Here is a 21,089-nt window from a genome sequence, read left to right as displayed (position 1 = left end):
AGTGACTCAGTCACTGAGCACTCTTGTAGCAGGTGGGTGTAACAGTCCTTTGTAGGAGGCACTCTTTGACCCTGTTTCAGGGCTCTTTGGCCTCAGGTGTTCTCCAAACAAATGATTTCTCTGGAAGCCTTAGCCTGTTCCATCCAGGCTGTCAGCCCCCCTTTCTCCATTTGCTCACCAGATCTTCATGCATTTTGGCTTCTGAGTGCTGTGGTCTAGACCGTCTACTCTGTGCCCCTGCCCTGTGGGCCAGCCCTGGATCTGGGGCCCCAGGCCCTTTATCCTGTACCCATCCTTGAGCATGCAAATGATAGGCCTTGTCAGAGATAGGTCTCTTGAAATAGGTCTCTTGGGTGACTCGCAGCTGTCGGTGTCCATCCGTGAGCCCCCTTCTGTCTGAGAACACTGCCAGAAATGCAGCAGCCATCGCATCTCCTTTCCCTGGGCCTGGAAATGGGGCAAGTCTGGGGCTGCAGACACGGACGTCGATTCCACGGGAGAGCTGTTGGACCAGCTTCATTCTGCAACACTGTCTGCCCACCAGCAACCTTGGGAAACTGATTTAGAGTCTTCTTGCCGGGAGAAAGAAGTCAATGACTTACTAAAATCTCTGAGAGTATTCCATGAGCCCTGTGAACGAACCTCAAGGTCTCAGCCTACAAACGAATCTTTATCATAAGCATCGCCCTCTCCATCGCTGCGATGGCCATGAATTCTATCGCTAATACTCCCGACATCACCCTCATCACCACCGCAACCACCGATGGCATCACCGCCACCTTTGCCATCACCGTTAGTGACACCTCTCCAGTGCTATTACTGCCATGATTATGATCACCGTCCCTATGACCATTGTTACCAAAATCACCCCTAGAAACACCATCGACCTCCGCATCTTACACGTCGTCCACTACCCCTCATTACCCTTCTGTGAGGGTTTGGCTGGGCCGAGTACTGAAAGGCCAGAGGGACTGAGGGAGCTTATAAGTGACAGTCACAGTTACATGGGGATACGGCAGCGGAGCCACACTGTGAAATGAAGATAAAAACAGAGAGGGGTTATCTCTTTCGCACAGGGCATGTATTTCAGTGGGAAAGAACAGCAGCTAAAAGGATGGGAGGAAAATCATTGCTGGGGAAGCAGCAGCTGGAGGCAGAAGCCAACTGGAGCCGCAGTTGGAGTCCCCAGAGGCCTGGAGCTACACGAGTCATCAGAGTATCTAGTGGTGGGGGAAGGGGTTGGAGATAGCTAATGGTCATTTGTATTGGCGGTTGTTGTTCTTCCTTGGGACAGTACACGGACCACTCCGTCTTCCTGGGCAGGCATGATAGAGTGGTGAGAAGGAGAAAAGCGGCCCTTGAAGTCTGGGAGTTGGCCCTGATGCTCTTTGTTGGACATGGCAATTTCACAGACCACCAACCTCAGACAAGGCCACCTGTGACCCTGATAGATCAAGACAAAAATTGTCTAGTCTGTAATCATGTCTGAACACAGACAACACCTGAACAGTGTGCAAACCTTACTCTCGCCTCCTGTCAGGCTTACCACCATGATCCTTGCCTCTTCTCGGCTGCCTTTCTGTTATTCTTGTTGTCCCCATTGCAGACACCCCAAGTGAGAGCTTCATCCCCATTACTTATTCCCTGGTTTCTAAAGCTCCTCTGCCTCCCTCATCCCCAGAGTCACATGCTGGGGGGATGGTTGTCTTTGATATCTAACACCTGGGTGCAACCCAGGAAGTGGCCTGTTCAGGACCGGCCACAGCCATGCACTTCCTGTCTCCTCCACTAGGGGGAGCTCTTTGAGGACAGAGGCAGCCTCTCTTTCCTCATGGCACCTGCTCCATACCTAGCCCCCTACAACTAGCACTCAATAAACATACTCCAGGTTGACTGGTAAATGCTGAAGTGTGCCCAGACCCCATGCAGAAGGACTAGTGGTGCCACTGGCGATGAGGCTTCGCTAGCCGTGGACACTGTTAACCTTTATTTTCAGCCTGACTCTAACACCTGATCCTAAAACCACTGAGCAGCTCCCTTAATTAAACTAGAAACTAGGGAGATGGACTAGTGTAGAAGCTGAGGTGACCATAATCTGTCACTCACGTCTTTCCCACCTGTACCTGGAGAAGAGGCACGTGGACACTTGCAGGAGCGTGTTTCCATTTGCCTGTGCTTGGGTGAAGGTGCCAGTACTTCGCTTTTCACTTATTTTACCCTCAGCTCCCATCTCAGTCTAGAACACGTGCATTTTGTATGAGGAAATGTAAGGAGGAGTGTGATTATAGAGTGTGGGCCTCGTGAACCATTTCCCTAAATGAGGGAGAGAAATACTAAGGGCAAGGGGTGCCCAGGTTGGAGACTAGGGGAACCCCCTTCTTTCCTAGGCTTAATAGAGCAACTGGGGGGAGAGGTTTTAGTACTGTGAATAGGACAAATTCCGTACTCTGTCCTTTCATTTATGCTGTGAGACCTTGAGCAGCTTCTTTACTTCTCTGAGCCTCAGTTTCCTCGTCTGGAAAATGGGGTTGCTAGGGGGATGACGCATGGTAATTCATGAAAGTACCTGAGGTCATGGATACATGTAGCAGGTCTTCAGTAAATGGTAGTTGAAGCCAGTGGGGTAAGCAATCCTTTCAGGACAACCAATAAAAGACGCCTTCCCACAGTGACCGCACCCAAGCAGAGAGAGCTCGCGTATGGCACAGAATTGCAGTGTGTCACAGGCCCCTCCCTGCCTCCTTCCCCAGCCCGGCAGGTCTAGGTCTGGATGGTGGTTCCGGGCTGGCATCTGCAGTTTGCTGAGTCCTGCAGTTTTGACAAGCAGCCCCAGGAACCCAGAGGCTCTACGTAGAAGATGCCTAATTAATCACTGCAGTAATGGTTCTGGCAGCAGCAGCCCGCCGTGCTGGGCCACGTTTGTGACAGCCTGCAGCTGCTCACTCACCCTCATGCCCAGGGAGCCCATCTGTTCATGCACTCACCCTAAAACCTGCCTCCCAGGTGCCTGACTGGGGTAAACCCAGACCTGGAAGAAAGGGACAACCACATTCTTCTGACTTCCAGAGATGTGGATGCGGGGGATGTCCAATGTGCCTCTCCCGTGGGCCTTCTCTGTGGTCTGTTTCTGAGCATCTTCTGTGCTGAAAGCCAAAATGCAAGCAGGAATCCCCCCCCACACCTCAGTGAGGCCTGAGTATGAGCACTGGAATTGGAGCTGGAAGACCATGGCTGTAGGGTCTGTGCTGCCCTTACTCACTGTGTACCCAGCGTAAGCCTCTTCACCTCTCTAAACCTCCATTTTCCTGTCTGTGAAATGGGGGCAATAAGGCCCATCCTAATTAGCACAAAGGACTAAAGTGTATTACTTAATAGATGTGAATTGTTTTAGGTGCTATACCAAACGATAACCGCCTGGAGGTTTCATTGTACTTCATGGGAGGCCCCTCCCTGCACTGTGCCCTCCGGCTCCTCCCTGTGGACCTGTCTGAGCAGTACATCACCTGGCTGTGCCCATATTGTCTTGGTAGGTGGGTCTGGGGTAGGTGCCTGTGGATGCAATGATGGAGGCCTAGGGGGCAGGGCTGCTTGGTTCTGTCATGACAACCCAATCTGGGTAAGTAGCATGTCACAGAGGACAGAATGCTCCCAGCCTCAGAGCGGTTTCCTAGATCATAGCATCTGACCCCCCACCCCCACCCCCACCCCCGCCATCCGACCTGGGCCCTGCAGGCAGAGCCCATTTTGAGGACTGAGAGAAGAGCCGCGTGCCCCTGGAGACCCTGCTTTAGCTGTGGGCCCTTACGGTTTGGTTGGGGCTGTAAGGTGTGGTTGAGGGGTTATGGCCTACGCTCTGAACCTCCCACCCAGGTGGAAAGGCTCCAGGCTCAGGAGACCCTCACATCAACCTGGTGAAAAAGCACCTAGAGACACCTGTAAGGTAGTTGAGAGCAAATGGTCCTTTAAGAGGTAGGGCAGCTGGTGGGGAAGGGAGCCCAGAAAGGCCTATGCCCTCACCCCATGAGCCCCTCTGGGAGGAACCCGCCCCTGCACCATTTCCTGAGCCCGGGGGGTGAACAGAGTCACTCACTCTGGATTTGAGTTGATTGGGATCAAGGGGTACCCATCCACTTGTGCAGTCAGCACAGTGCCTTCCCTACCTCTCTTCACTTAGTTTACTCTTTGGGGGCTCTTCTTTTCCCAGAATGTTCTTTCCAACCTCTTCAGGTCTCAGCCCTTCCTCTTGAGAAATGCAGGGAGGATCTTTTGGCCTTCCTTTGTCTTGAGAACAGAAGGTAAAAGGATGATCAATATTAGAAGACCTCTTTCAAGCAGAGGTGCCAGGAAGCCCTGTCTATTGCTCCTGTTAACAAGAATAGCTAACATTTATACAGCATCTACCATCTGCCAGGCTCTGTCCTAATGGCTTTTTGTATATTGACTCATATCAATCATATGAGGTAGGTACTGTTAACATCCCCATTTTATAGATAGGGAAACTGAGGCCCAGAAAAGTGAAGAGATTTGCCCAAAGTCCCACAATTAACAACTAGTAGCTGGCATTCAAACCCAGATCGTCTGACTCCAGAATCTGGGCTCTTAGCCTCCAGCCCGTCTATCTCTTGCAATCAAGGCTACTTCTGTGTCTATCTCCCACTCTGGACTGTGAGCTCAGGAGGCAGGAACCCAGCTTGTTCCTCTTAGTTCCCTTGAGCTCCAGGCCTACTCCCTGGCACATACTAGGTGTCCAGGAACTATTTGTTACATGAATGAATGAACGAACGAATGAATGAATGAATGAATGAATGAATGAATGAGACGCATAGTGACATATGCTGCTGGAAAGGCATTTGGAGTCTAGATCAAGAAAAATCCCAGAAGCTTGGCGGTGAGAAGGCAGCAGAGGTCTCAGGCAGGACGGGCCCTGCTGGGGGTGTGCTCACTCTCTTCACACTGCGTTAGGACACATGCCCGTTGGAGTCACCAGACATCAGCAGTGTTAACTGGGGATCCAGTTACATTTTTGTGCCTTTAGAACCTGTATCACTCCTCTCCCCCCACCACTGCAGGGACGGTACATGGCAGCCCCCTGTTCAGGGCCAGGTAAGCCTCAGTGCACGCCCCCAGTCCACCCCCCACCCCACCCCCACGGGCAGCAGTGAGTATTCCGAGGCCCATTCTAATTTGTGTTATTATTCACTAGTATTTTTACTAATCCCTGAAATGTATTTTTCCCCTGGAGGAGAAGTCGCTTACATGCTGAGGCTGGAATACTAAGTGTTCTGGAAGGATCTGGAAATAATAATGAGAATAAGCAGGCGATGGTGTATGAGGCTCAAGGTGGGTTGAGGAGGAGGGAACCCCCTGTCCTGAGAAATCTTCTTTTTCACAACACGCTAGGCTGGGTGTGACTCTTCTAGAAGGGGAAGCCTCTAATAGGGGAAGTGGGTGGGGAGGCGGGGAGAGGGAGGAGGTGGGCCCTCCCCGTGGACCACTCCTCTGCACGGTGCCGCAGAAAGGGGATAAATATCCAAGGTGGTGTGTGGTGGTAGGGAGACGGGCCGGCCTGCAGTGTAAGGAATAATGAGTAAAAAGAACCATTCAGTGAGTAAAGAGAAATATCAGAAATCAAACTGCAGGGACGATTTCAAGTAATCACAAAGGGTTTTTCAAATATATTCACTGCTAAGAGCTACAGATGTCAGGAGAGAAAATTGGTTCAGTTACCAATAATAGTTGTGGAGGCTTGGGGAGCAGGATGCAGACTGAAAAGTACTGAACAAAGCGTTCCTACTTCTTTCTCTCCTGGGATGCTTGGGGCTGGGATGCTTGTCCAGTCACTGAGAGGGGTGGGAGCGGGTGTGACTGTGCCCCGGGAAGCGCGCACGTATGGTCAGAACGGGCTGCGTGGGAGGGGCAGCTCCCAGTGGGGAGAGGACGCTCTGACCCCAGCAGCCCGGCCCCAGTGTGATTTCATCTTCCCTCCCCGACTGCATGCACAGGTTAAGTCAGGTAAGGAGAGGTGTCATGCTTGGCCTTGTGTAGGAGGCTTGTCGATATTGTCACCAAGAATTTACTGATGGTTTCTGATGAGCAGAGCACTCTGCCAGGTGTGTGACAGATTGGAGACATTCAGACGCATGGTACCTGCCCTGGGCTTACAACCTAGTTAGGGAGACAAAAACAACATCCATGGGAGAAAAAAAAAATGAGAAAGATCTTTAGCATCACGCTGGGAGATTCGGACTAATGATGGGAAATGAGAGTAGGCAGGATCACCAGGGCAGACCAGTCAGGGAATGCTTCGCGCTGAGGGGCTCAGCCGGCGGCCCCGCCCCCTGCATGCTGACGTAATGCTCTCTCCTCCTCTCATAGGCCCTCCTGGTACAGAGGGCTGTACTAACAGTTGCATAGACTCCGCCTTCCCCCACTGGGAGACAGTTGAGGGCCATTCTGTCATCAAGAGTGACCCTGGGCAGTGAGTGGAAGCTAACTTAACATTTGTCTCTGAGGGCAGAGGTGACGTGACTGGTCGTTTTCACTATTGTCAGGGACAAATTTCATCCAACCTTATGTAATGTAATTCTCACACCAGTTTCCTGAGCCCCAATTCCCACAGGGCAGTGTGAAGGGGATTGGACAATACCTGGGCATGCAATGAGTCATGTTACAGGAGAAGAGCCTACACTTTCGGGACCCAAATAGCTTATAAAGAGCAGTAAGTGAGCCTGTCCTTTGCTCCAGGAGAGACAATAATTATATTAAACAGAGTCGTTATTATGCCTCCCTGTGCTGCGGCAAGACACCATCTCTAGCTCCCAAAGCTGTTTGCCACACAAAACACTGGAAAGAATAATCCAGAATAAGAAGTAATCAGTTCCTCACTTGCAGGAACTGATGTGCAGAAATACGAGACCTGTGGATAACTGTCTGCCAACATTAACAAACTACACAACACACTTATTTATTATGCTTATTGTTCTGTTTTTTTCCTGCTGGAATGGAGGCTCCATGAGGGCCGGGATTAGTGTTTCTTTTGTTCACTGATGTATCATCAAGAGCTAGAACAGTGCCTGGCGCACAGTAAGTGCTCAATAAATGTTGGTCGAATGAATAAATGATTGCGTGAGGAGGGAGAAAGTCCCTGCTTGGCATCTCCCATCCAGGAAGTTTCCTTGCCAAATTGCCAGCATTCCGCGTGGAAAAGGAACCTAGGTTCCGGGAAAAGTAACCTCTTCCTGTGTCCCTTGAATTGGCACAGCTCACTTGTTTCCTCTACAGGTTCCCCGCGTGTCTCTGTTGCTGGGGGTGACAGGTACCCATGAGGCTGGGAAGGTGCTGATGGGAGAGCCAGCTGGTTTGGACCTTATCGCCACACTGAGCACTGTGTGCATTGCAGGGCCTCATGGGTCTCTCTTGGGCCTCCCCTGCTCTCCCTCCCTTTCTCAGGCTGGTAATGAAAAGTATCAAAGCAAAGTAGGGCTGTCTCATTACATGTCCTGCTTATGTGACTCTAATGTGCTTAGAAATGATTTGAAGGGCTCAGACATCAGCAGCAGAGCTTTCTGCATGGCCTGCCTGGAGCTGGCAACCCTGAGATAAGGGTATCAAGACCCGGCTGTGAATTAGTTCTAAAGTAACCCAATAATGCATTAATGTGGGAGAGGAATAAAAAATAACAGAGATGAGGCACATTTTTTTTGATTAATTAGCCATTCTAGCTAATTTTCCTACTTGTAGAGACAAATCATGGGTTCAAATGTGGAGCCATTTCCCGTTGGTCCTGGGGGAGCTGGCACAGGGTGCCATGTCTCGGTCTGCCCCAGGACCAGCAGGGACCCTGAATAGTGGGGCTCCATTGAGGAGGCTACTCTGGCCACTCGGGAACTTCTACTTTTGGACTCTCTCCTCAAATCAGGAGGGGTCCACAGATGGAGGGAAGGATGGGGATCGGGACCAGCAGACCTAGGGCCCCCCATTTAGGAGGGTTTGGTGATTCCTAAGGACAGGAGGCTGGGAGGTAAAAGTGAGCCTCTGTGACTATGTCATCATCCACCTGGGCTTGCTGCACAGCCTCTGAACTCTTGCTGTTTCATTCATTCATTCACTCATTTATTAATTCAGCAACTATTTAACATCTTCCACATACTCGGCTTTGCGCTAGCCCCTGGGATGCCAAAATGAAAGAAGTACAGCTGATGACTTCTGTGAAAAGGAATTCCTAGCCTGAGGCTGGAATATAGCAGCTGTGCTGTGAGGTGGCTTGTGTCCCTGTCACAGACATTTCAGAAGCAGGAGGAGATGGGTGGTCTTCACCCGGATATCACACATGCAGGTTTTTGTCCACGTACTCCCACCACTGCCTGGATGTGGACACAGTGGGATCATAGTTTTGGTTTTTTGTTTATTTGTTTGTTTTTAGGAGAACAGAAATACTCTGTTACTTTCCAGGTAAAAATTTGCTGAGACTCAGGAGCTTGGTACACTGGTCCGGAGCTCGGGACCAAACTCCTGCTCTGTGACAGACTTGTGGGTGGTCCAGGATAAGCCCCTGCCCCCATCCCAGATACCTGTTCTCCACCTTGATTTTGCCTCCAGATATAATTCCTGCCCTGACAAAGCTCCCACTTCAGGGCTGTACCCAAAATGGGACTCTGACTGGTCCCAGATGTGTGAAGGGCAGGCTCCCGGTGGCTCCGATGGAGAAATCAGATCAGGGAGGGTTCCCAGGGAACGGAGTGTGGACCACGGGAACATTGCACTGGGGCTCCAACTTGGAGCCAGCAGGGTCAGGAGGGACTGCAGAGCAAAGTGGGCTTAGCACAGCCTGTGTTGAACACCCATGGCCCAGTGGAAAAGGGTGGCTGTTATTCAGCTTCTTTCAGTTTTTCCAGGCTAAATTGTAGGCCCAGGGGTGTCAGAGCTTCCATCTTTTCAGGAAAAGTCATAATTCAAAATTTTATGTGAAAAAAAAAGATACCAAAAAACCTCTTGGTTTTAAAATGCCGGACTTGAATTTAAATTATTTGAACATTGCTGTGTGGGCAAATAAAATAAGCCTGGGGACCAGATTCAGTACGTGGATGTGTCAATTAGAATTAGGTTTAGTCTGTGGTAACAGTAAAACAAACAAATAAACAAAATAGCAATGGCTTAAATAAGACAGTTTATTTCTCTCTCTCACTTCTGAGAAATTCAGGAGTAGTTGGTTCTAGACTGCTAAAGTGTTACCTAGGCTCTTCCAATCCTGTTCCCCCATGTTTCATGGCCTCCATTCCCAATATTACCTCATGGTCCAAGGTGGCTGCTGGCACCCAATCCATTCTATGTCTACATTGTGGTCAGCAGGGCAAAGGAAGGGCAGAAAGAAAGCTCGTTCCCTTCCTTTTAATGACATCTTCCAGAAGGTGCACACTTTATTTCTTCCCACATCCCATTGGCCAAATTTGGTCATATGGTCCAATCTAGTTTCAACGAAGACCAGGAAAGATGGTATGTATTCCAAACTTAGGGTAATCGTGTGTGCAATTAAAAAGAAGTACTGACAGAAAGAGGAGAGTGGGTTTTAAGTGACAGCTGGAAGTTGGAGACCTGTCTGACCCAGTTTATTTTGTGTGGTAGGGGTGGGGTGAGGCACAAGGACTTGGGCACGTGGAGACTGCCCAGTGAAAGGGCAGGGCTGCTTTGGAGAAGGATCTGCTCTCGGGTGGGAGATTGGATAGGGCAGGCTCTGCCAAAGTGGTTTGACTTCCCTGAAAGTCGGCTCAAGGAGACCCTTTGGGGTTATTTATTCCTTGATTTCTTGCAGGGGCAGGAGTTCTCCTATCCCCACAAGCGTCTGTCAGTCACAAACAGTCAGTATTTAGGCAATGCAGAAGGAACCTCAGCCACCCCTTGGCAGGGCAGGGGTGATGCCTCAGGTCAGTCCTTGTACCAGCATGGGGCTCCAGAGAAAGGTGGGGGGCCACCTATTTGTTCCCACCATGGACAGGGTGAAAGACCTTTCATTGCAGTGAGAGTGATTCAGGTAAGGAATCAGGATTTCTTAACTGAGTCATGAGAGATATAGAAAAGGTTATTAGGAAAATGGATGGCATTTCCTTTCTTGTGATGACGAGATTCTGAGAGCTACCTGTCTGGAATGAGGTCTGGCATGCATTCGGCAGACATACATTATATAGGTAGGTATGCTGGTTTACGGGTTCAGCATAGGATGGGGGATGGGTAGGGGGAGCTATCAAGAGGAATGAGACATGGAGCATGTCCTCAGGGGTCTCACCAAGACAACTGGAACCCAGGATGCAAGCATATGGCCCTTAAAGCTGCCCTTGCTGTGATCACCACCACCACCATCATCACCACCATCATTACCATCATCACCACCACCATCACCACCATCACCACCACCACCATCACCATCATCACCACCACCATCACCACCATCACCACCACCATCACCACCACCATCACCACCATCACTACCATCATCACCACCATCACCACCACCAACATCACCACCACCATCACCACCATCACCACCACCACCATCACCACCACCATCACCACCACCATCACCACCATCACCACCACCACCATCACCATCATCACCACCACCATCACCACCATCACCACCACCATCACCACCACCATCACCACCATCACCACCACCATCACTACCATCATCACCACCATCACCACCACCACCATCACCACCACCACCACCAGCACCATCACCACCACCACCATCACCACCACCATCACCACCACCATCACCACCATCACCACCACCATCACCACCATCATCACCACCATCACCACCACCATCATCACCACCACCATCACCACCACCATCACCACCACCATCACCACCATCACCACCACCATCACCACCATCATCACCACCATCACCACCACCATCACCACCACCATCACCACCATCACCACCACCACCATCACCACCACCACCATCACCACCATCACCACCATCACCACCATCATCACCATCATCACCATCATCACCACCATCACCACCACCATAACTGAGGAAACTGACCATCATCCCTGCTGAAACCACTCCTCACATCATGACCACTGTCTTCACTATTATCACCAAAAATTACACACGTACTTTTAAAAGGAGTTAAACAGAAAGAGTAACCCAGCCCCTATCTGTGGAATAACTTGTCATATAATACAATCATATAATTATTTATTATAACATGTAACAATTGTTGAGCATTTACCACATGCCACGATCTGTTCTAACCACTTTACTTACATTGGCTTTTTAAATTCTTGAGCAATCCATGATGTAGGTGCTGTTATTACACCCATTTTATAGATGAGGAAACTGAGGCACAGGTAAGGAGACACAGAAAGAACAACATGGAATCCATGACCATAGGAAAAATACAGATATAAATTCTGAAACTATGCTCAGGCCTCTGACGAGGGCACTGGTCTCTTTTGTGGTGGGGCAGGTGGGTGGCACGTCAGGGGAGTCCCCTTCAACCCAGAACATCACCAAGGGGGCCGAGGACATGTCTCCACTAGCTGGTCCACAGTGACTTGAAGCGTTATGCTCTTCTGACCCACAATCAGGGCCCAGCCTCCGCACAACGGACCTAAGGGCGGCTTCTCCCCTGTGAAGCGCAGTCCAGCTCCGCAGGTCCCACAGCCCAACATTTCCCTCAATCCCCACACAGCAGGAGCTGGCCCTTGTCCCTGGTTTTAAGGGACATAGGAGAACACCTGATACTTCCTCAAGTCACTGAGTCCGTGTTTTCTAGTTCCTCCTGGAAATGCCAGCTTGCGCATCGCTTCCTCCAGGACACCTTCCCCACACTCCATCTAGGGTGGCTCCCTTCTCCTGCTCTCCTGCAGGCCCCTGAGATACTCCATGTGTGCTCACCTGTCTGTGAACCTCGTTCACTCTAAGCCATCCCCTGGGAAAGCAAGAACCAGGCCTCGGGTTCACTGCTTTCTGCCCAGGGCGTGGCGCAGTGCTGGGCACAGCAAAATGTATTTGGTGAGGGAATGAATAAACAGTAGAAGACTTGGCTGACTCTGAACTACTACCGTTAGTCTCAGCATCTTCCAGACCCTCAGTTTCACCTCTGCAAACGGGGAGCAATATTTCAAATGTTGTATGAAGATTTAAAAACAAAAATAACCACAGTAAAATTTCCTCTCATCAGGTGGGTGTACACCTGTGCAAGTTGATTTACCCTTCCAACCACTCTGTGAGGTGTCTGTAAAACGTGGACTTGTCTCCAGCTTTTAGATGAGGGTACGGGGACCCTGACAGGACAAACGCCTTACCAAGAAGAACTCTGGTCTCTTCCCAGCTCCATATGTCTTCCGGCCTCAGAGCCTTGTCCAAATGTCCATCAGACCCCTCTGCTCATCTGTCACAGGAGCACAGAGGTCCCTGGGTGCTTTGGGGGCCAAGAGGGAGAGGGAACACATGGAGGAGAAAGGTGTGGAACATGGCATCTCCCCGAGAGATGAGTGGGAACTCCAACCTTCCTTACCAGCTCCTCCCCGATTCTCCTCATCCCCCCAAAACCCACTGGACCTTCCACCCCCTTGAGCTGACCCTCCCGTGGAGACATTTCTCACACAGCACTAGGCTGTGCACCTAGGAAGGCCTGGGTTCTAATCCTGGCTCAGCTATACATTCCGTGCATGGAATTTGTCTCTGACATGTCATCGATTCTCACAATGCTGGGGGGATGGCCATGGGGGTTTCCACGGCCATGGTGTGGGTGGAGGTCTGGAGAGGGAAAGTCGTCTTCTCAGTTATTGGCAAAGCTGGGAGTAAAACCCCACTGCCTGACGCCCAATCCAAGTCTCTTTCTAGCACATGAGGAATAAAATCCTGGCATACACATGTAGAAAGGTTTTCTTCCCTAATTCATTAAAAAAGAAATCCAAACAGACATTGGCGGAGGTACCTCCATAATCCAATGCAAGGTATGAAACCCAACTTTAATCCACTGTAATGAGCAAGGCCAGGAAGCTGAGTCAATGCCTTCAAATAGGACCCAGGAATCCCAGAAGATCAGTGACTCTGAGTCTTCCATCAAGCCTGGGGCTCCTTGAGGGCGGGGCTGTGTCTCCCCTCAGACTGGGGCTCCCTGAGGCAGGGCTGTGTCTCCCCTCAGACTGGGGCTCCCCGAGGGCAGGGCTGTGTCTCCCCTCAGACTGGGGCTCCCCGAGGGCAGGGCTGTGTCTCCCTTCAGACTGGGGCTCCCTGGGGCAGAACTGTGTCCACATTCAGCTTGGAAGAACCCCTTGGGTAGGGCTGTATGTCTTCTAGTATGTGGAGGATTCCTGAAACACGGCTCTTTCTCGACTTCATAGGGAAACTGAGGCTTTCTTGGGCAAATTATATAGTTGCTCTGAACCCCAATTTCCTCTTTGTGTGTTGAGCACAACCATGCTTACCTTGCAGGATTGTTAGGAGGGGCTATGATTTCCGAACACATCTGTAAATTCTGTGGCACTCCTCTTTTCAAGAGGTAGACTCTCACCCTCCCCTTGACTATGGACTGACCTCAGTGACTTGCTTCTAGTAAACAGAATGTGGCAGAAGTGATTTTGCTGGACTTGCAAGCCTAGATCATGAAAAGCAACACAAGCTCCATCTGACTCTGCCTGTCTTCGTCTCTCTCTCTCTGTCTCTCTGTCTCTCTCTCTGTCTCTCTGTCTCTGTCATCTCTCTCCGTCTTTGTCTCCCTAGTCACTTGCTCTTGGAACCCAGATGCCCTGCTGTGAAGAAGCCAAGGCCCATGAAGAGGACACATGAGGATGTTTCCACAGTCAGGCCCAACGCAGTTAGATGACAGCCAGTGTCCACCATGGGCCGTGGGAGTGAGGAGCCTTTGAGATGGCTCCAGCTGACTGTCACTCATGGTGGACAGGCCCTGAGTGAGGACCACCCAGGGGGAGCCCAGTCAACCCTCAGATTCTGAGAAAAGGAAACACTTGCTATTGTTGCAAACCACTGTTTTGGGGTGGTTTGTAGGCAGCAACAGATCACTGGAACTTTGTTAAATGAAGCAACTTCACACCCAATGCCTGGCACCATAGCTGGCACATGGTCAGCTTTCCGTACAACGTAGTTATTTTGGTGTTTTATCGTGTGCCCTGAGTGCAGGGCTGTGCACAGCGGGCTGGGTGGGCACACACTTGCAGGGATCCCTGACTGACACCTGGTGTCTCAAAGATGCTGTGGGAGAAGATGCAGCCATGGGGAGAAGGCCGGGGAGCAAACCTGGGGAAGGAATCAAAGAAAAACCACACGGGAGACAAAATTTGGCTGCCAATCTACAGGCATCGTGCTCGGTAGGCTTCTACAACATTGTCCTCATGCCCAGGCTCTAAGGTGGGTGTCACCCATTTTGCAGCTGAGAAAATTGAGGCTCGCAGATGTGTTTGGAGTCTCGTCCACAACCTCAGAGCCGATCACTGAAGGCTCCAGCCTGTGTGCCATCTGCCTGTGCCCTCCTCCCGCCACACCACTTTTCATCCCCCCGTGGTGCTTCCCTCTTGCTCTCAGCCAATCAATAAACAAGTAATTACTGTGAGCCCCCAAGGTGCTTATCAGCACTGTGGTGGCAAGAAGTGCTTCCGGATGCCTTGTACCCATCTCCACTGCTGACATTTCCTTAGTTTGTTGGAGACCAGGAATGTCGGCTCATTCTCCTCCCTTTAATAAATCTCCAGAGACCTAATAATTCTTGCTGAGCTCTGTGCTGCTCCCCATTTGCCTCCCGCTCCTTATGCCCCATCTCCTCTGACGGGAAGAACGGGTCCCGTTGAGTTCCCCCACCCTTTGCTGGGCGGGGGGCTCATTCTTTGGGAACCCACTGATCTAGAGCATGCACGTTTCAATAGAGGCAGTACTGTCCCATGGGGGCACACATCAATTCTTTGGAGGAGGGAGGAAACATTTCCGCTATTACAGTCATTTGTGGCCCCCGAGATAAAGAATAAACCGCGGTGTGAATTACTGTATGTGTACGGTGTTGCCTCAGGGCAATAAACAACGAAGAGTTTGCGAAACACTGATGTGGTTACCTCAGCCCACAAGGTGTGGAGGCTGCAGGTTCTTTCTTGGGTAAAGGTGGCAGGGGCTTGCGGGGCCTCCCCTTGTGGGGAGTTGGGGAGGGTGTCATGGCTCTGATCCCCTGGTCCTGCAATGGTCTCTGGGGAGGGATACGGCGACCACACGGATGCCAGCTCAGAGGCAGGGACTCCAGTGTTTCCTTTTCCAGGACTCCAGGCCCCAGCACTTGCTTCTTATGCCAGAGTGCACAAGGACTGTTTTCTTTAGAAAAATCAATAATTGATTACTTATTCTGCTGGAAATAAATAAATCTTGTCACCCGGGTCAGAGATTAACCAAACTCTGGGATGCCGCTGGGAGTTCAGACAACTACGTTTTAGACTCTTCCCCTGTCTCACATTTCCACCCAACACCCGGCATGGGTCAGGGGGTGACAGGCCTTTCTACACCAGAGCGGGCCCCCACCCCAACTCTAGTCCACATCCTTCGTCCCAACAGGCAGAGATGACATCAGGGCGCCTCCCTCGGCCTCTGTGCCTCAGTGGGGCAAGAAGAGCTGTCCCTCAAAAGCTCCTAAATTTCCTCAATCCCATGGGCATCTGCGGGTTTCATTGCAGATGAAGGGGTCATCCGTGTCAGTGTGTGTGGATCGAGTGTGTGCTCTGAGCCAGGCCTCCGTGTGTGTGTGTGTGTGTGTGTGTGTGTGTGTGTGTAAGAGAGAGCCGGAATAGGTGGTGGATGCTGTGTCTGATAGCTCACGCGTGTCTCTGTGTGCATTTTCTCACGTGTCATGTGGCCTTGCGTGTTCACCAGTTTGACTGGGGTGAAACACCCATCAGGGTGATTTCCACGCCAGACATGGCTGTCTATGACCTTAGGAGAGAGGGTGGCTTTTTATGGGAGGAAATTAACTCATTTTTCAAGGTGTTTAAAATACCTCAACCCTTTTAGCTTCTCTAAACATTTAGAACAGTGAGAAGCAAGGGCCTGTGGGCTGCGAGGTGGCTGCTTGTGAGGGTCCCAGCCTGAGGGGGACAGGGGGCAGAACAGTGGAGGCGTTGGGGGCAGATATGACATGAAGTTTGATGTATTAATAAACCTGGACAGATAAGATGGAAGGGGGTACACGGACCAGGGGGAGAGACGAGAGTTAAGAGGAGGGCATGGCTGGGGTTGGAATCCCAGCTCTGCCACTGAGCCATCCGGGCAATAGCTCTGTTGTAGGCTGCCTGGAAGAGCACAGAAGACAAACATTGAGTGCTCACAACAGTAGCTGGCCCAGGGGAGGTCCGCGGTGACAGGGTGCTGGAGAAATAAATGGATGAGCTCTCCAGGCCTCAAAAGCAGGCTCTGCCTTGGTTCTGAGACCTGCCAGCCACCCTTCTCCAGCCGTAGGTCTGAGAGATGGCCGGACTCATTCCCGTGCTGAAGCCCCGTCTGGACACCGCAGCTGGCAGCCCAGCCCGGCCGTGGAGCCACAATCCAAGCACAGACAACTGTGTGAGACATTTTGCACATATTATACATTTGAGATCCTCACACCAGTTCCTGGAGGCATCTCTCTGAGCCTTGCTTTCCGCATCTGTAAACAGGCCAAGCCAGGGAATCTGCCTACACGACGTGCAAATAACAATTAGGGCGACATCTGGCCCGTAACAGGCAGGACATCAATAGTACCTGTTAGGAACATTCCCATTTTACAGACGACCAAATCCAGGCATGAGAGAGCAAATAACTTGCCCACGGGCACATGGGTAGCAGATGGCAGTCTTGGGGTTTGACCCCTGACCTCTGGTTCCAGAGCCACATGCTTTTTCTCATTAATGCTTGCTCTTGCTAGGAACTGGCCTAAAGACCAGACCCCTGCTCTTGCACTCCCACCAGCTGGCTGAGTCTTACCCACGCGGCGCTGGCAGTCACACCCCTGATCCTGACGCCCATTCACCTAGATTCCTGAGTCACCAATATTGACCCTGGCCTTCCATGCGGTTCCCTTCGGGCTTATAGACCTCGTTATCCCTCCGGGAAGAATCCCTGTGTGCCATATTTCTATCAGACGACACAAAGTCAGAAACAGTTGAGATCATTACCTCTACTTAGGTTGTCCCCAAAATTGCTGTGGCCTGGGAGGGCACGGGTGACAACCTCAGGTGGAGGGCCACACAAGTCCAGGCCTCTGAGTCCCCAGTTAGCGCTGGTTATCAGGACTTGACTGCTATGTTTCATTTGTCCATCAGTGTTGGTTTTTCTGTCTAATCTGTTTAATTGTTTCGTTCCTTTTGTTTCCATTTGTTAATTCTTTGGCGTTAATTGTGCTGGTTCTTCAAACTAGCTAAGGAGGGATTTTGCTATTGCAGGGAAGATGACTAAATGCCGTCCTCTGAGTTTTCTTCTGGCTTTGTCATATTGTCTAATTACCAAGAATTGTCTTAGACCCTTTCTCAGAATTGTAGATGGTGTGTGCCCTTTGTTTCATGTTTCAGACCTTTGGGGTTTTCTTCATTTCTCGATGGTCTACTGTTCCATTAGCACTGAGGGGCTGGGGGTACAGGCCGTGGCCTTGCTTGTGGCCACAGCACCCCAGTTCTCATGCTTTCCATGACTGGAGATGCACACTTGTGCACAGCACACGTACACAGGTGCACACATTGATATCTATGCACGGTGCATTTTAAGCCTATAAATATTTACTGAATGAACTTACAGGCCAGGCACTGTTAGAGGTGCTGGGATTCACTGGTCAAAAAGACAGATAAGGATAATATTCCTGTGGATATCACACACACACACACACACACACACACACACACACACCACAGACACACACACACACACACAGTGTACACAGACACAGAGGCACACACCCACACACACACTCATATACCCACACCCCCACAAATACCACACTTCTCTGTCCACACTTACCTTGAGATAAAGCTTCTGGATACCCTGACCATGGTCTGACCTTTTTAGTGTGGATGCCACTGTCCCTGACACAGTGTCCCCTGTCATGTATACATGGGAGGTTCTCAACCAGTGATTCTCTGTGGCACCCACTCACTTACTCCCCTCCTCCACCCCCTTGCAGGAGTGACGCGTGCATACTCTACCCCACCACTTCCCCCCAGGTATGTACCTGGGGTCTTTCTCATGTGTGCACAGCACAGGTGAGCTCAGACGCTCGTCATAGCTTTGTTTGCAAGAGCAACAGTTGGAGAAACCCCACATGTCCATCTATACAGCAGAGAAAATGATTGAACCAGGGAGAGGTACATGGGTCAGTATGCATAAATATCTAACATAAAGCATTTTATAAAGAAAAGCAACTTGTACAAGGATGCAGTTAACATAGCATTTGCAGGATGCTGCCAAACATACAAGCCAGTGCTATGTATTGTTGATGGATACATGTATTGTGATACAAGCACACAAACCTGTACAGGAATGGCGTGACAAACAGCAGATTTGGGAACGGGGTGGCCCTGGGCCAGAAATCACGACCAGGCAGAGTTTATAAGGGCTTCAACTGAACCTATAATGTTTAATTTTGAAAAATTGGCTGCTGGGTACATGATGTTCATTGTGTCACTAGTTGTGCATTTTATTTTAAAAGACATAATATCAAAAGAGAACCTAAGAGGTGTGCGTATCCAGAATTCTTTTGGGGTCAGAGTTAGAATCATATGGGAGTCTTTAGTTCTTCATCTGATTTGCCATCAAGTTGCAGGTACATTTTTTTCCCCAGATAAGAATCTTCTATTTAGAGAAAATGACTGGAGTGTCTTGTGAAACATGGCAATGATTGTCTGCAAGGCAGCTGGATCTTTTCACTCCTGTTTGGTTTTCGGTTTGCTTTACGTTGCTCACCTAGTGCTGACTGCTATACCAGCCATATTTTCTTGCTTTGTTTTCGTGTGTGGGATACCTGGAAGGTGGGATAAGTGTTGGAAGAAACCTTTCTCTGTGGTTTCTTGGCCTATAAGGAAGGTGGGCCTGAACCTCTTCAAAACTGAACGTACAAACGTTTTTCCTGCCTGAGAGCCTCGCTCCGTCAGAGTCCACAAGCCTGCAACCTGATGCATGCTCCGATTGGCACCACTATTCAAACCTCCTTTTCCCATGTTCCTCGCTCACCAAAGTTCAGTTCAGTGTCTACTCTATCAGTGCCCTGTTCTCTATCAGGTAACCTGGTGAACCCTAGGTAAGAAGCCTTGCGATGACACCTCCTGGAAGACCCATTGCAGCCTTAAAAGAAGTGTAGCAGCCAGATGCGTGGGTATCATCTCCTCACCTCTGCCAGGGTGGCCCTGAGGTTGAATATTATATTTACCCCACGCACTTGGGGGTACCAGGCAAGTTGGGTGCGAGCAGGGGCTGGTGGGGAGAGGTGCAATAAAAGGGTCCTTGGTCAGAGTGGAGTCCATTCTGCCCTTTCTCGGGCCCAGTTGCTCCTCAGCTCCCTCATCTCACTGCCAACAGCAGTAATCTATCTTCAGCAGCCGCGCGCATTTGTGTTATCAGCGAGAATCAAATCTGGCAAAATGGCAGGAAAAGTGCTTGCACGGGGCTTTTCAGCAGAACTCAATTAAAGTGGGGAATTGGACTTGAAAATGAGCTGCTTTGCTCACTCCTCAACTCGGAACAGTCCTTCCTTTTGTACACAAGCTGGGCACTCCCATAAGGTAGCCTGAGCCTGGGATGCCAATGGCAGTGAGTGAGAGAAGCCCTGGCCCGGGTCACCGAGTCCCGGCCTCCACCAAATCTCACACATTCCTGGGATTGAGGGGCTGTGAGCTCCATCTTCCAAATGGGGAAACCGAGGCATATACCGGTTAAGCACATTGCCCAAGGCCTCACACACAGCCGGTCAAGGGCAGAGCTGAAATAAAAATCCTAGTGTCTCTGGCTCCCCAGCATGACCTGTACTACTACTCTGGGCTACCTTGAGGATTGTTCACCCTGATCCTCTGGGATCCTACCCCATGGAAAGCCAAGTTTCCTCTTTCCGATCCCAATAAGGCAGCTGCAGAGTCAGCTCCACTCCCGGCACTGCCCCCTACCCTCCCAAAGCATGGAGTGGTTCCCCCTGGTGGAATCCAGAGCCGCGAGATCCCGGCCTGGAAGTCTCGTTCCATTGCCAACAGCAGTAATCTGTCTTCAGCAGCAGCTCGCGTTTGTGTTATCAGCGAGAATCAAATCTGGCAAAATGAGCTGCCCCTGGTGGCCTTTGCCTGCCCACTGGGGAATTTGCAAAATTCTGCGGGACATCACCGTTTCCTGAGCCCGAGTGACACCAGAGCACTAGCAGTAGCTGTGACTCCCCAAGCCCTCTTCTCAGCGCCCTTCATCCTTACAGCAAGTCTAGATGGTGTCACGGTCCTCATTTTACTCTCGAGTATGCTGAAGCTCAGAGACGGGAAGGGACGTGTCCAGGGTCACACAGCTAATGTGCATCAGGGATCGAAAACCTGTATCTGTCACTTTTGGAACCCCTGAACGGTGCTGCCACTCTGCTCCTTTTGTCAGGCTTTTGGGGGCTGCCCCCTTCCCAGCGAGCTGGCTCATTGTAGGCAGCTTCTCTGGATCTTTTCAAGGCAGTCTCCCAGGTACAAAGTTCTATTCCTTCCACATGCCCCAACACCTCTCAGGGCCCTGCAGGGGAGGTTTCTTAAAGTTACTATCTCTACATGGAACCAAAGGAAAGAAAGCAAGTGTCAACCTGTGGATGGAGGAATTTTCTATAGAACACTATTGGAATTTTGTCTCCCTGGGAAAAGTCATATTATCGAATTTAGGGTTCAATCGCGAATACGTTTTGATTTGAACTGTGCAGTGAGTCAGAGTTAATTGTGTGTTGGTCATGGAGACCTGGCCTGAAGAATGCTTTCATTCTCAGGTGTTACCAAAGGGCCTTTCTAACCACGGGCATCTGGTTGTTCTGTGTTGATTGGATCCTTTGCCTCCTACCAGGACTGAGGAGGAAATAAAGCAGTGAGAATTGTTTTTGGTAAATCTC

The 21,089-nt window shown here is 50.5% G+C and overlaps 1 protein-coding gene across 1 annotated transcript; it reads left to right on the top strand.

The window, feature by feature from the left end:
• Positions 1 to 10,529: 10,529 nt before the first annotated feature.
• LOC117018884 (leucine-rich repeat extensin-like protein 3) lies at positions 10,530 to 11,039 on the top strand (the record flags this gene model as incomplete). Its single annotated transcript, XM_033100188.1, has 1 exon — positions 10,530 to 11,039. A coding segment is annotated over one exon (510 nt), but the record flags the coding sequence as incomplete, so codon positions are not given.
• Between the last annotated feature and the right edge of the window lie 10,050 nt (positions 11,040 to 21,089).

The sequence above is a fragment of the Rhinolophus ferrumequinum genome, chromosome 3, assembly GCF_004115265.2.
Source record: "Rhinolophus ferrumequinum isolate MPI-CBG mRhiFer1 chromosome 3, mRhiFer1_v1.p, whole genome shotgun sequence".
Classification (NCBI taxonomy): Eukaryota; Metazoa; Chordata; class Mammalia; order Chiroptera; family Rhinolophidae; genus Rhinolophus; species Rhinolophus ferrumequinum.
The sequence above is the reverse complement of the archived record's forward strand: the minus strand, read 5'-3'. Positions and strand labels throughout refer to the sequence as shown.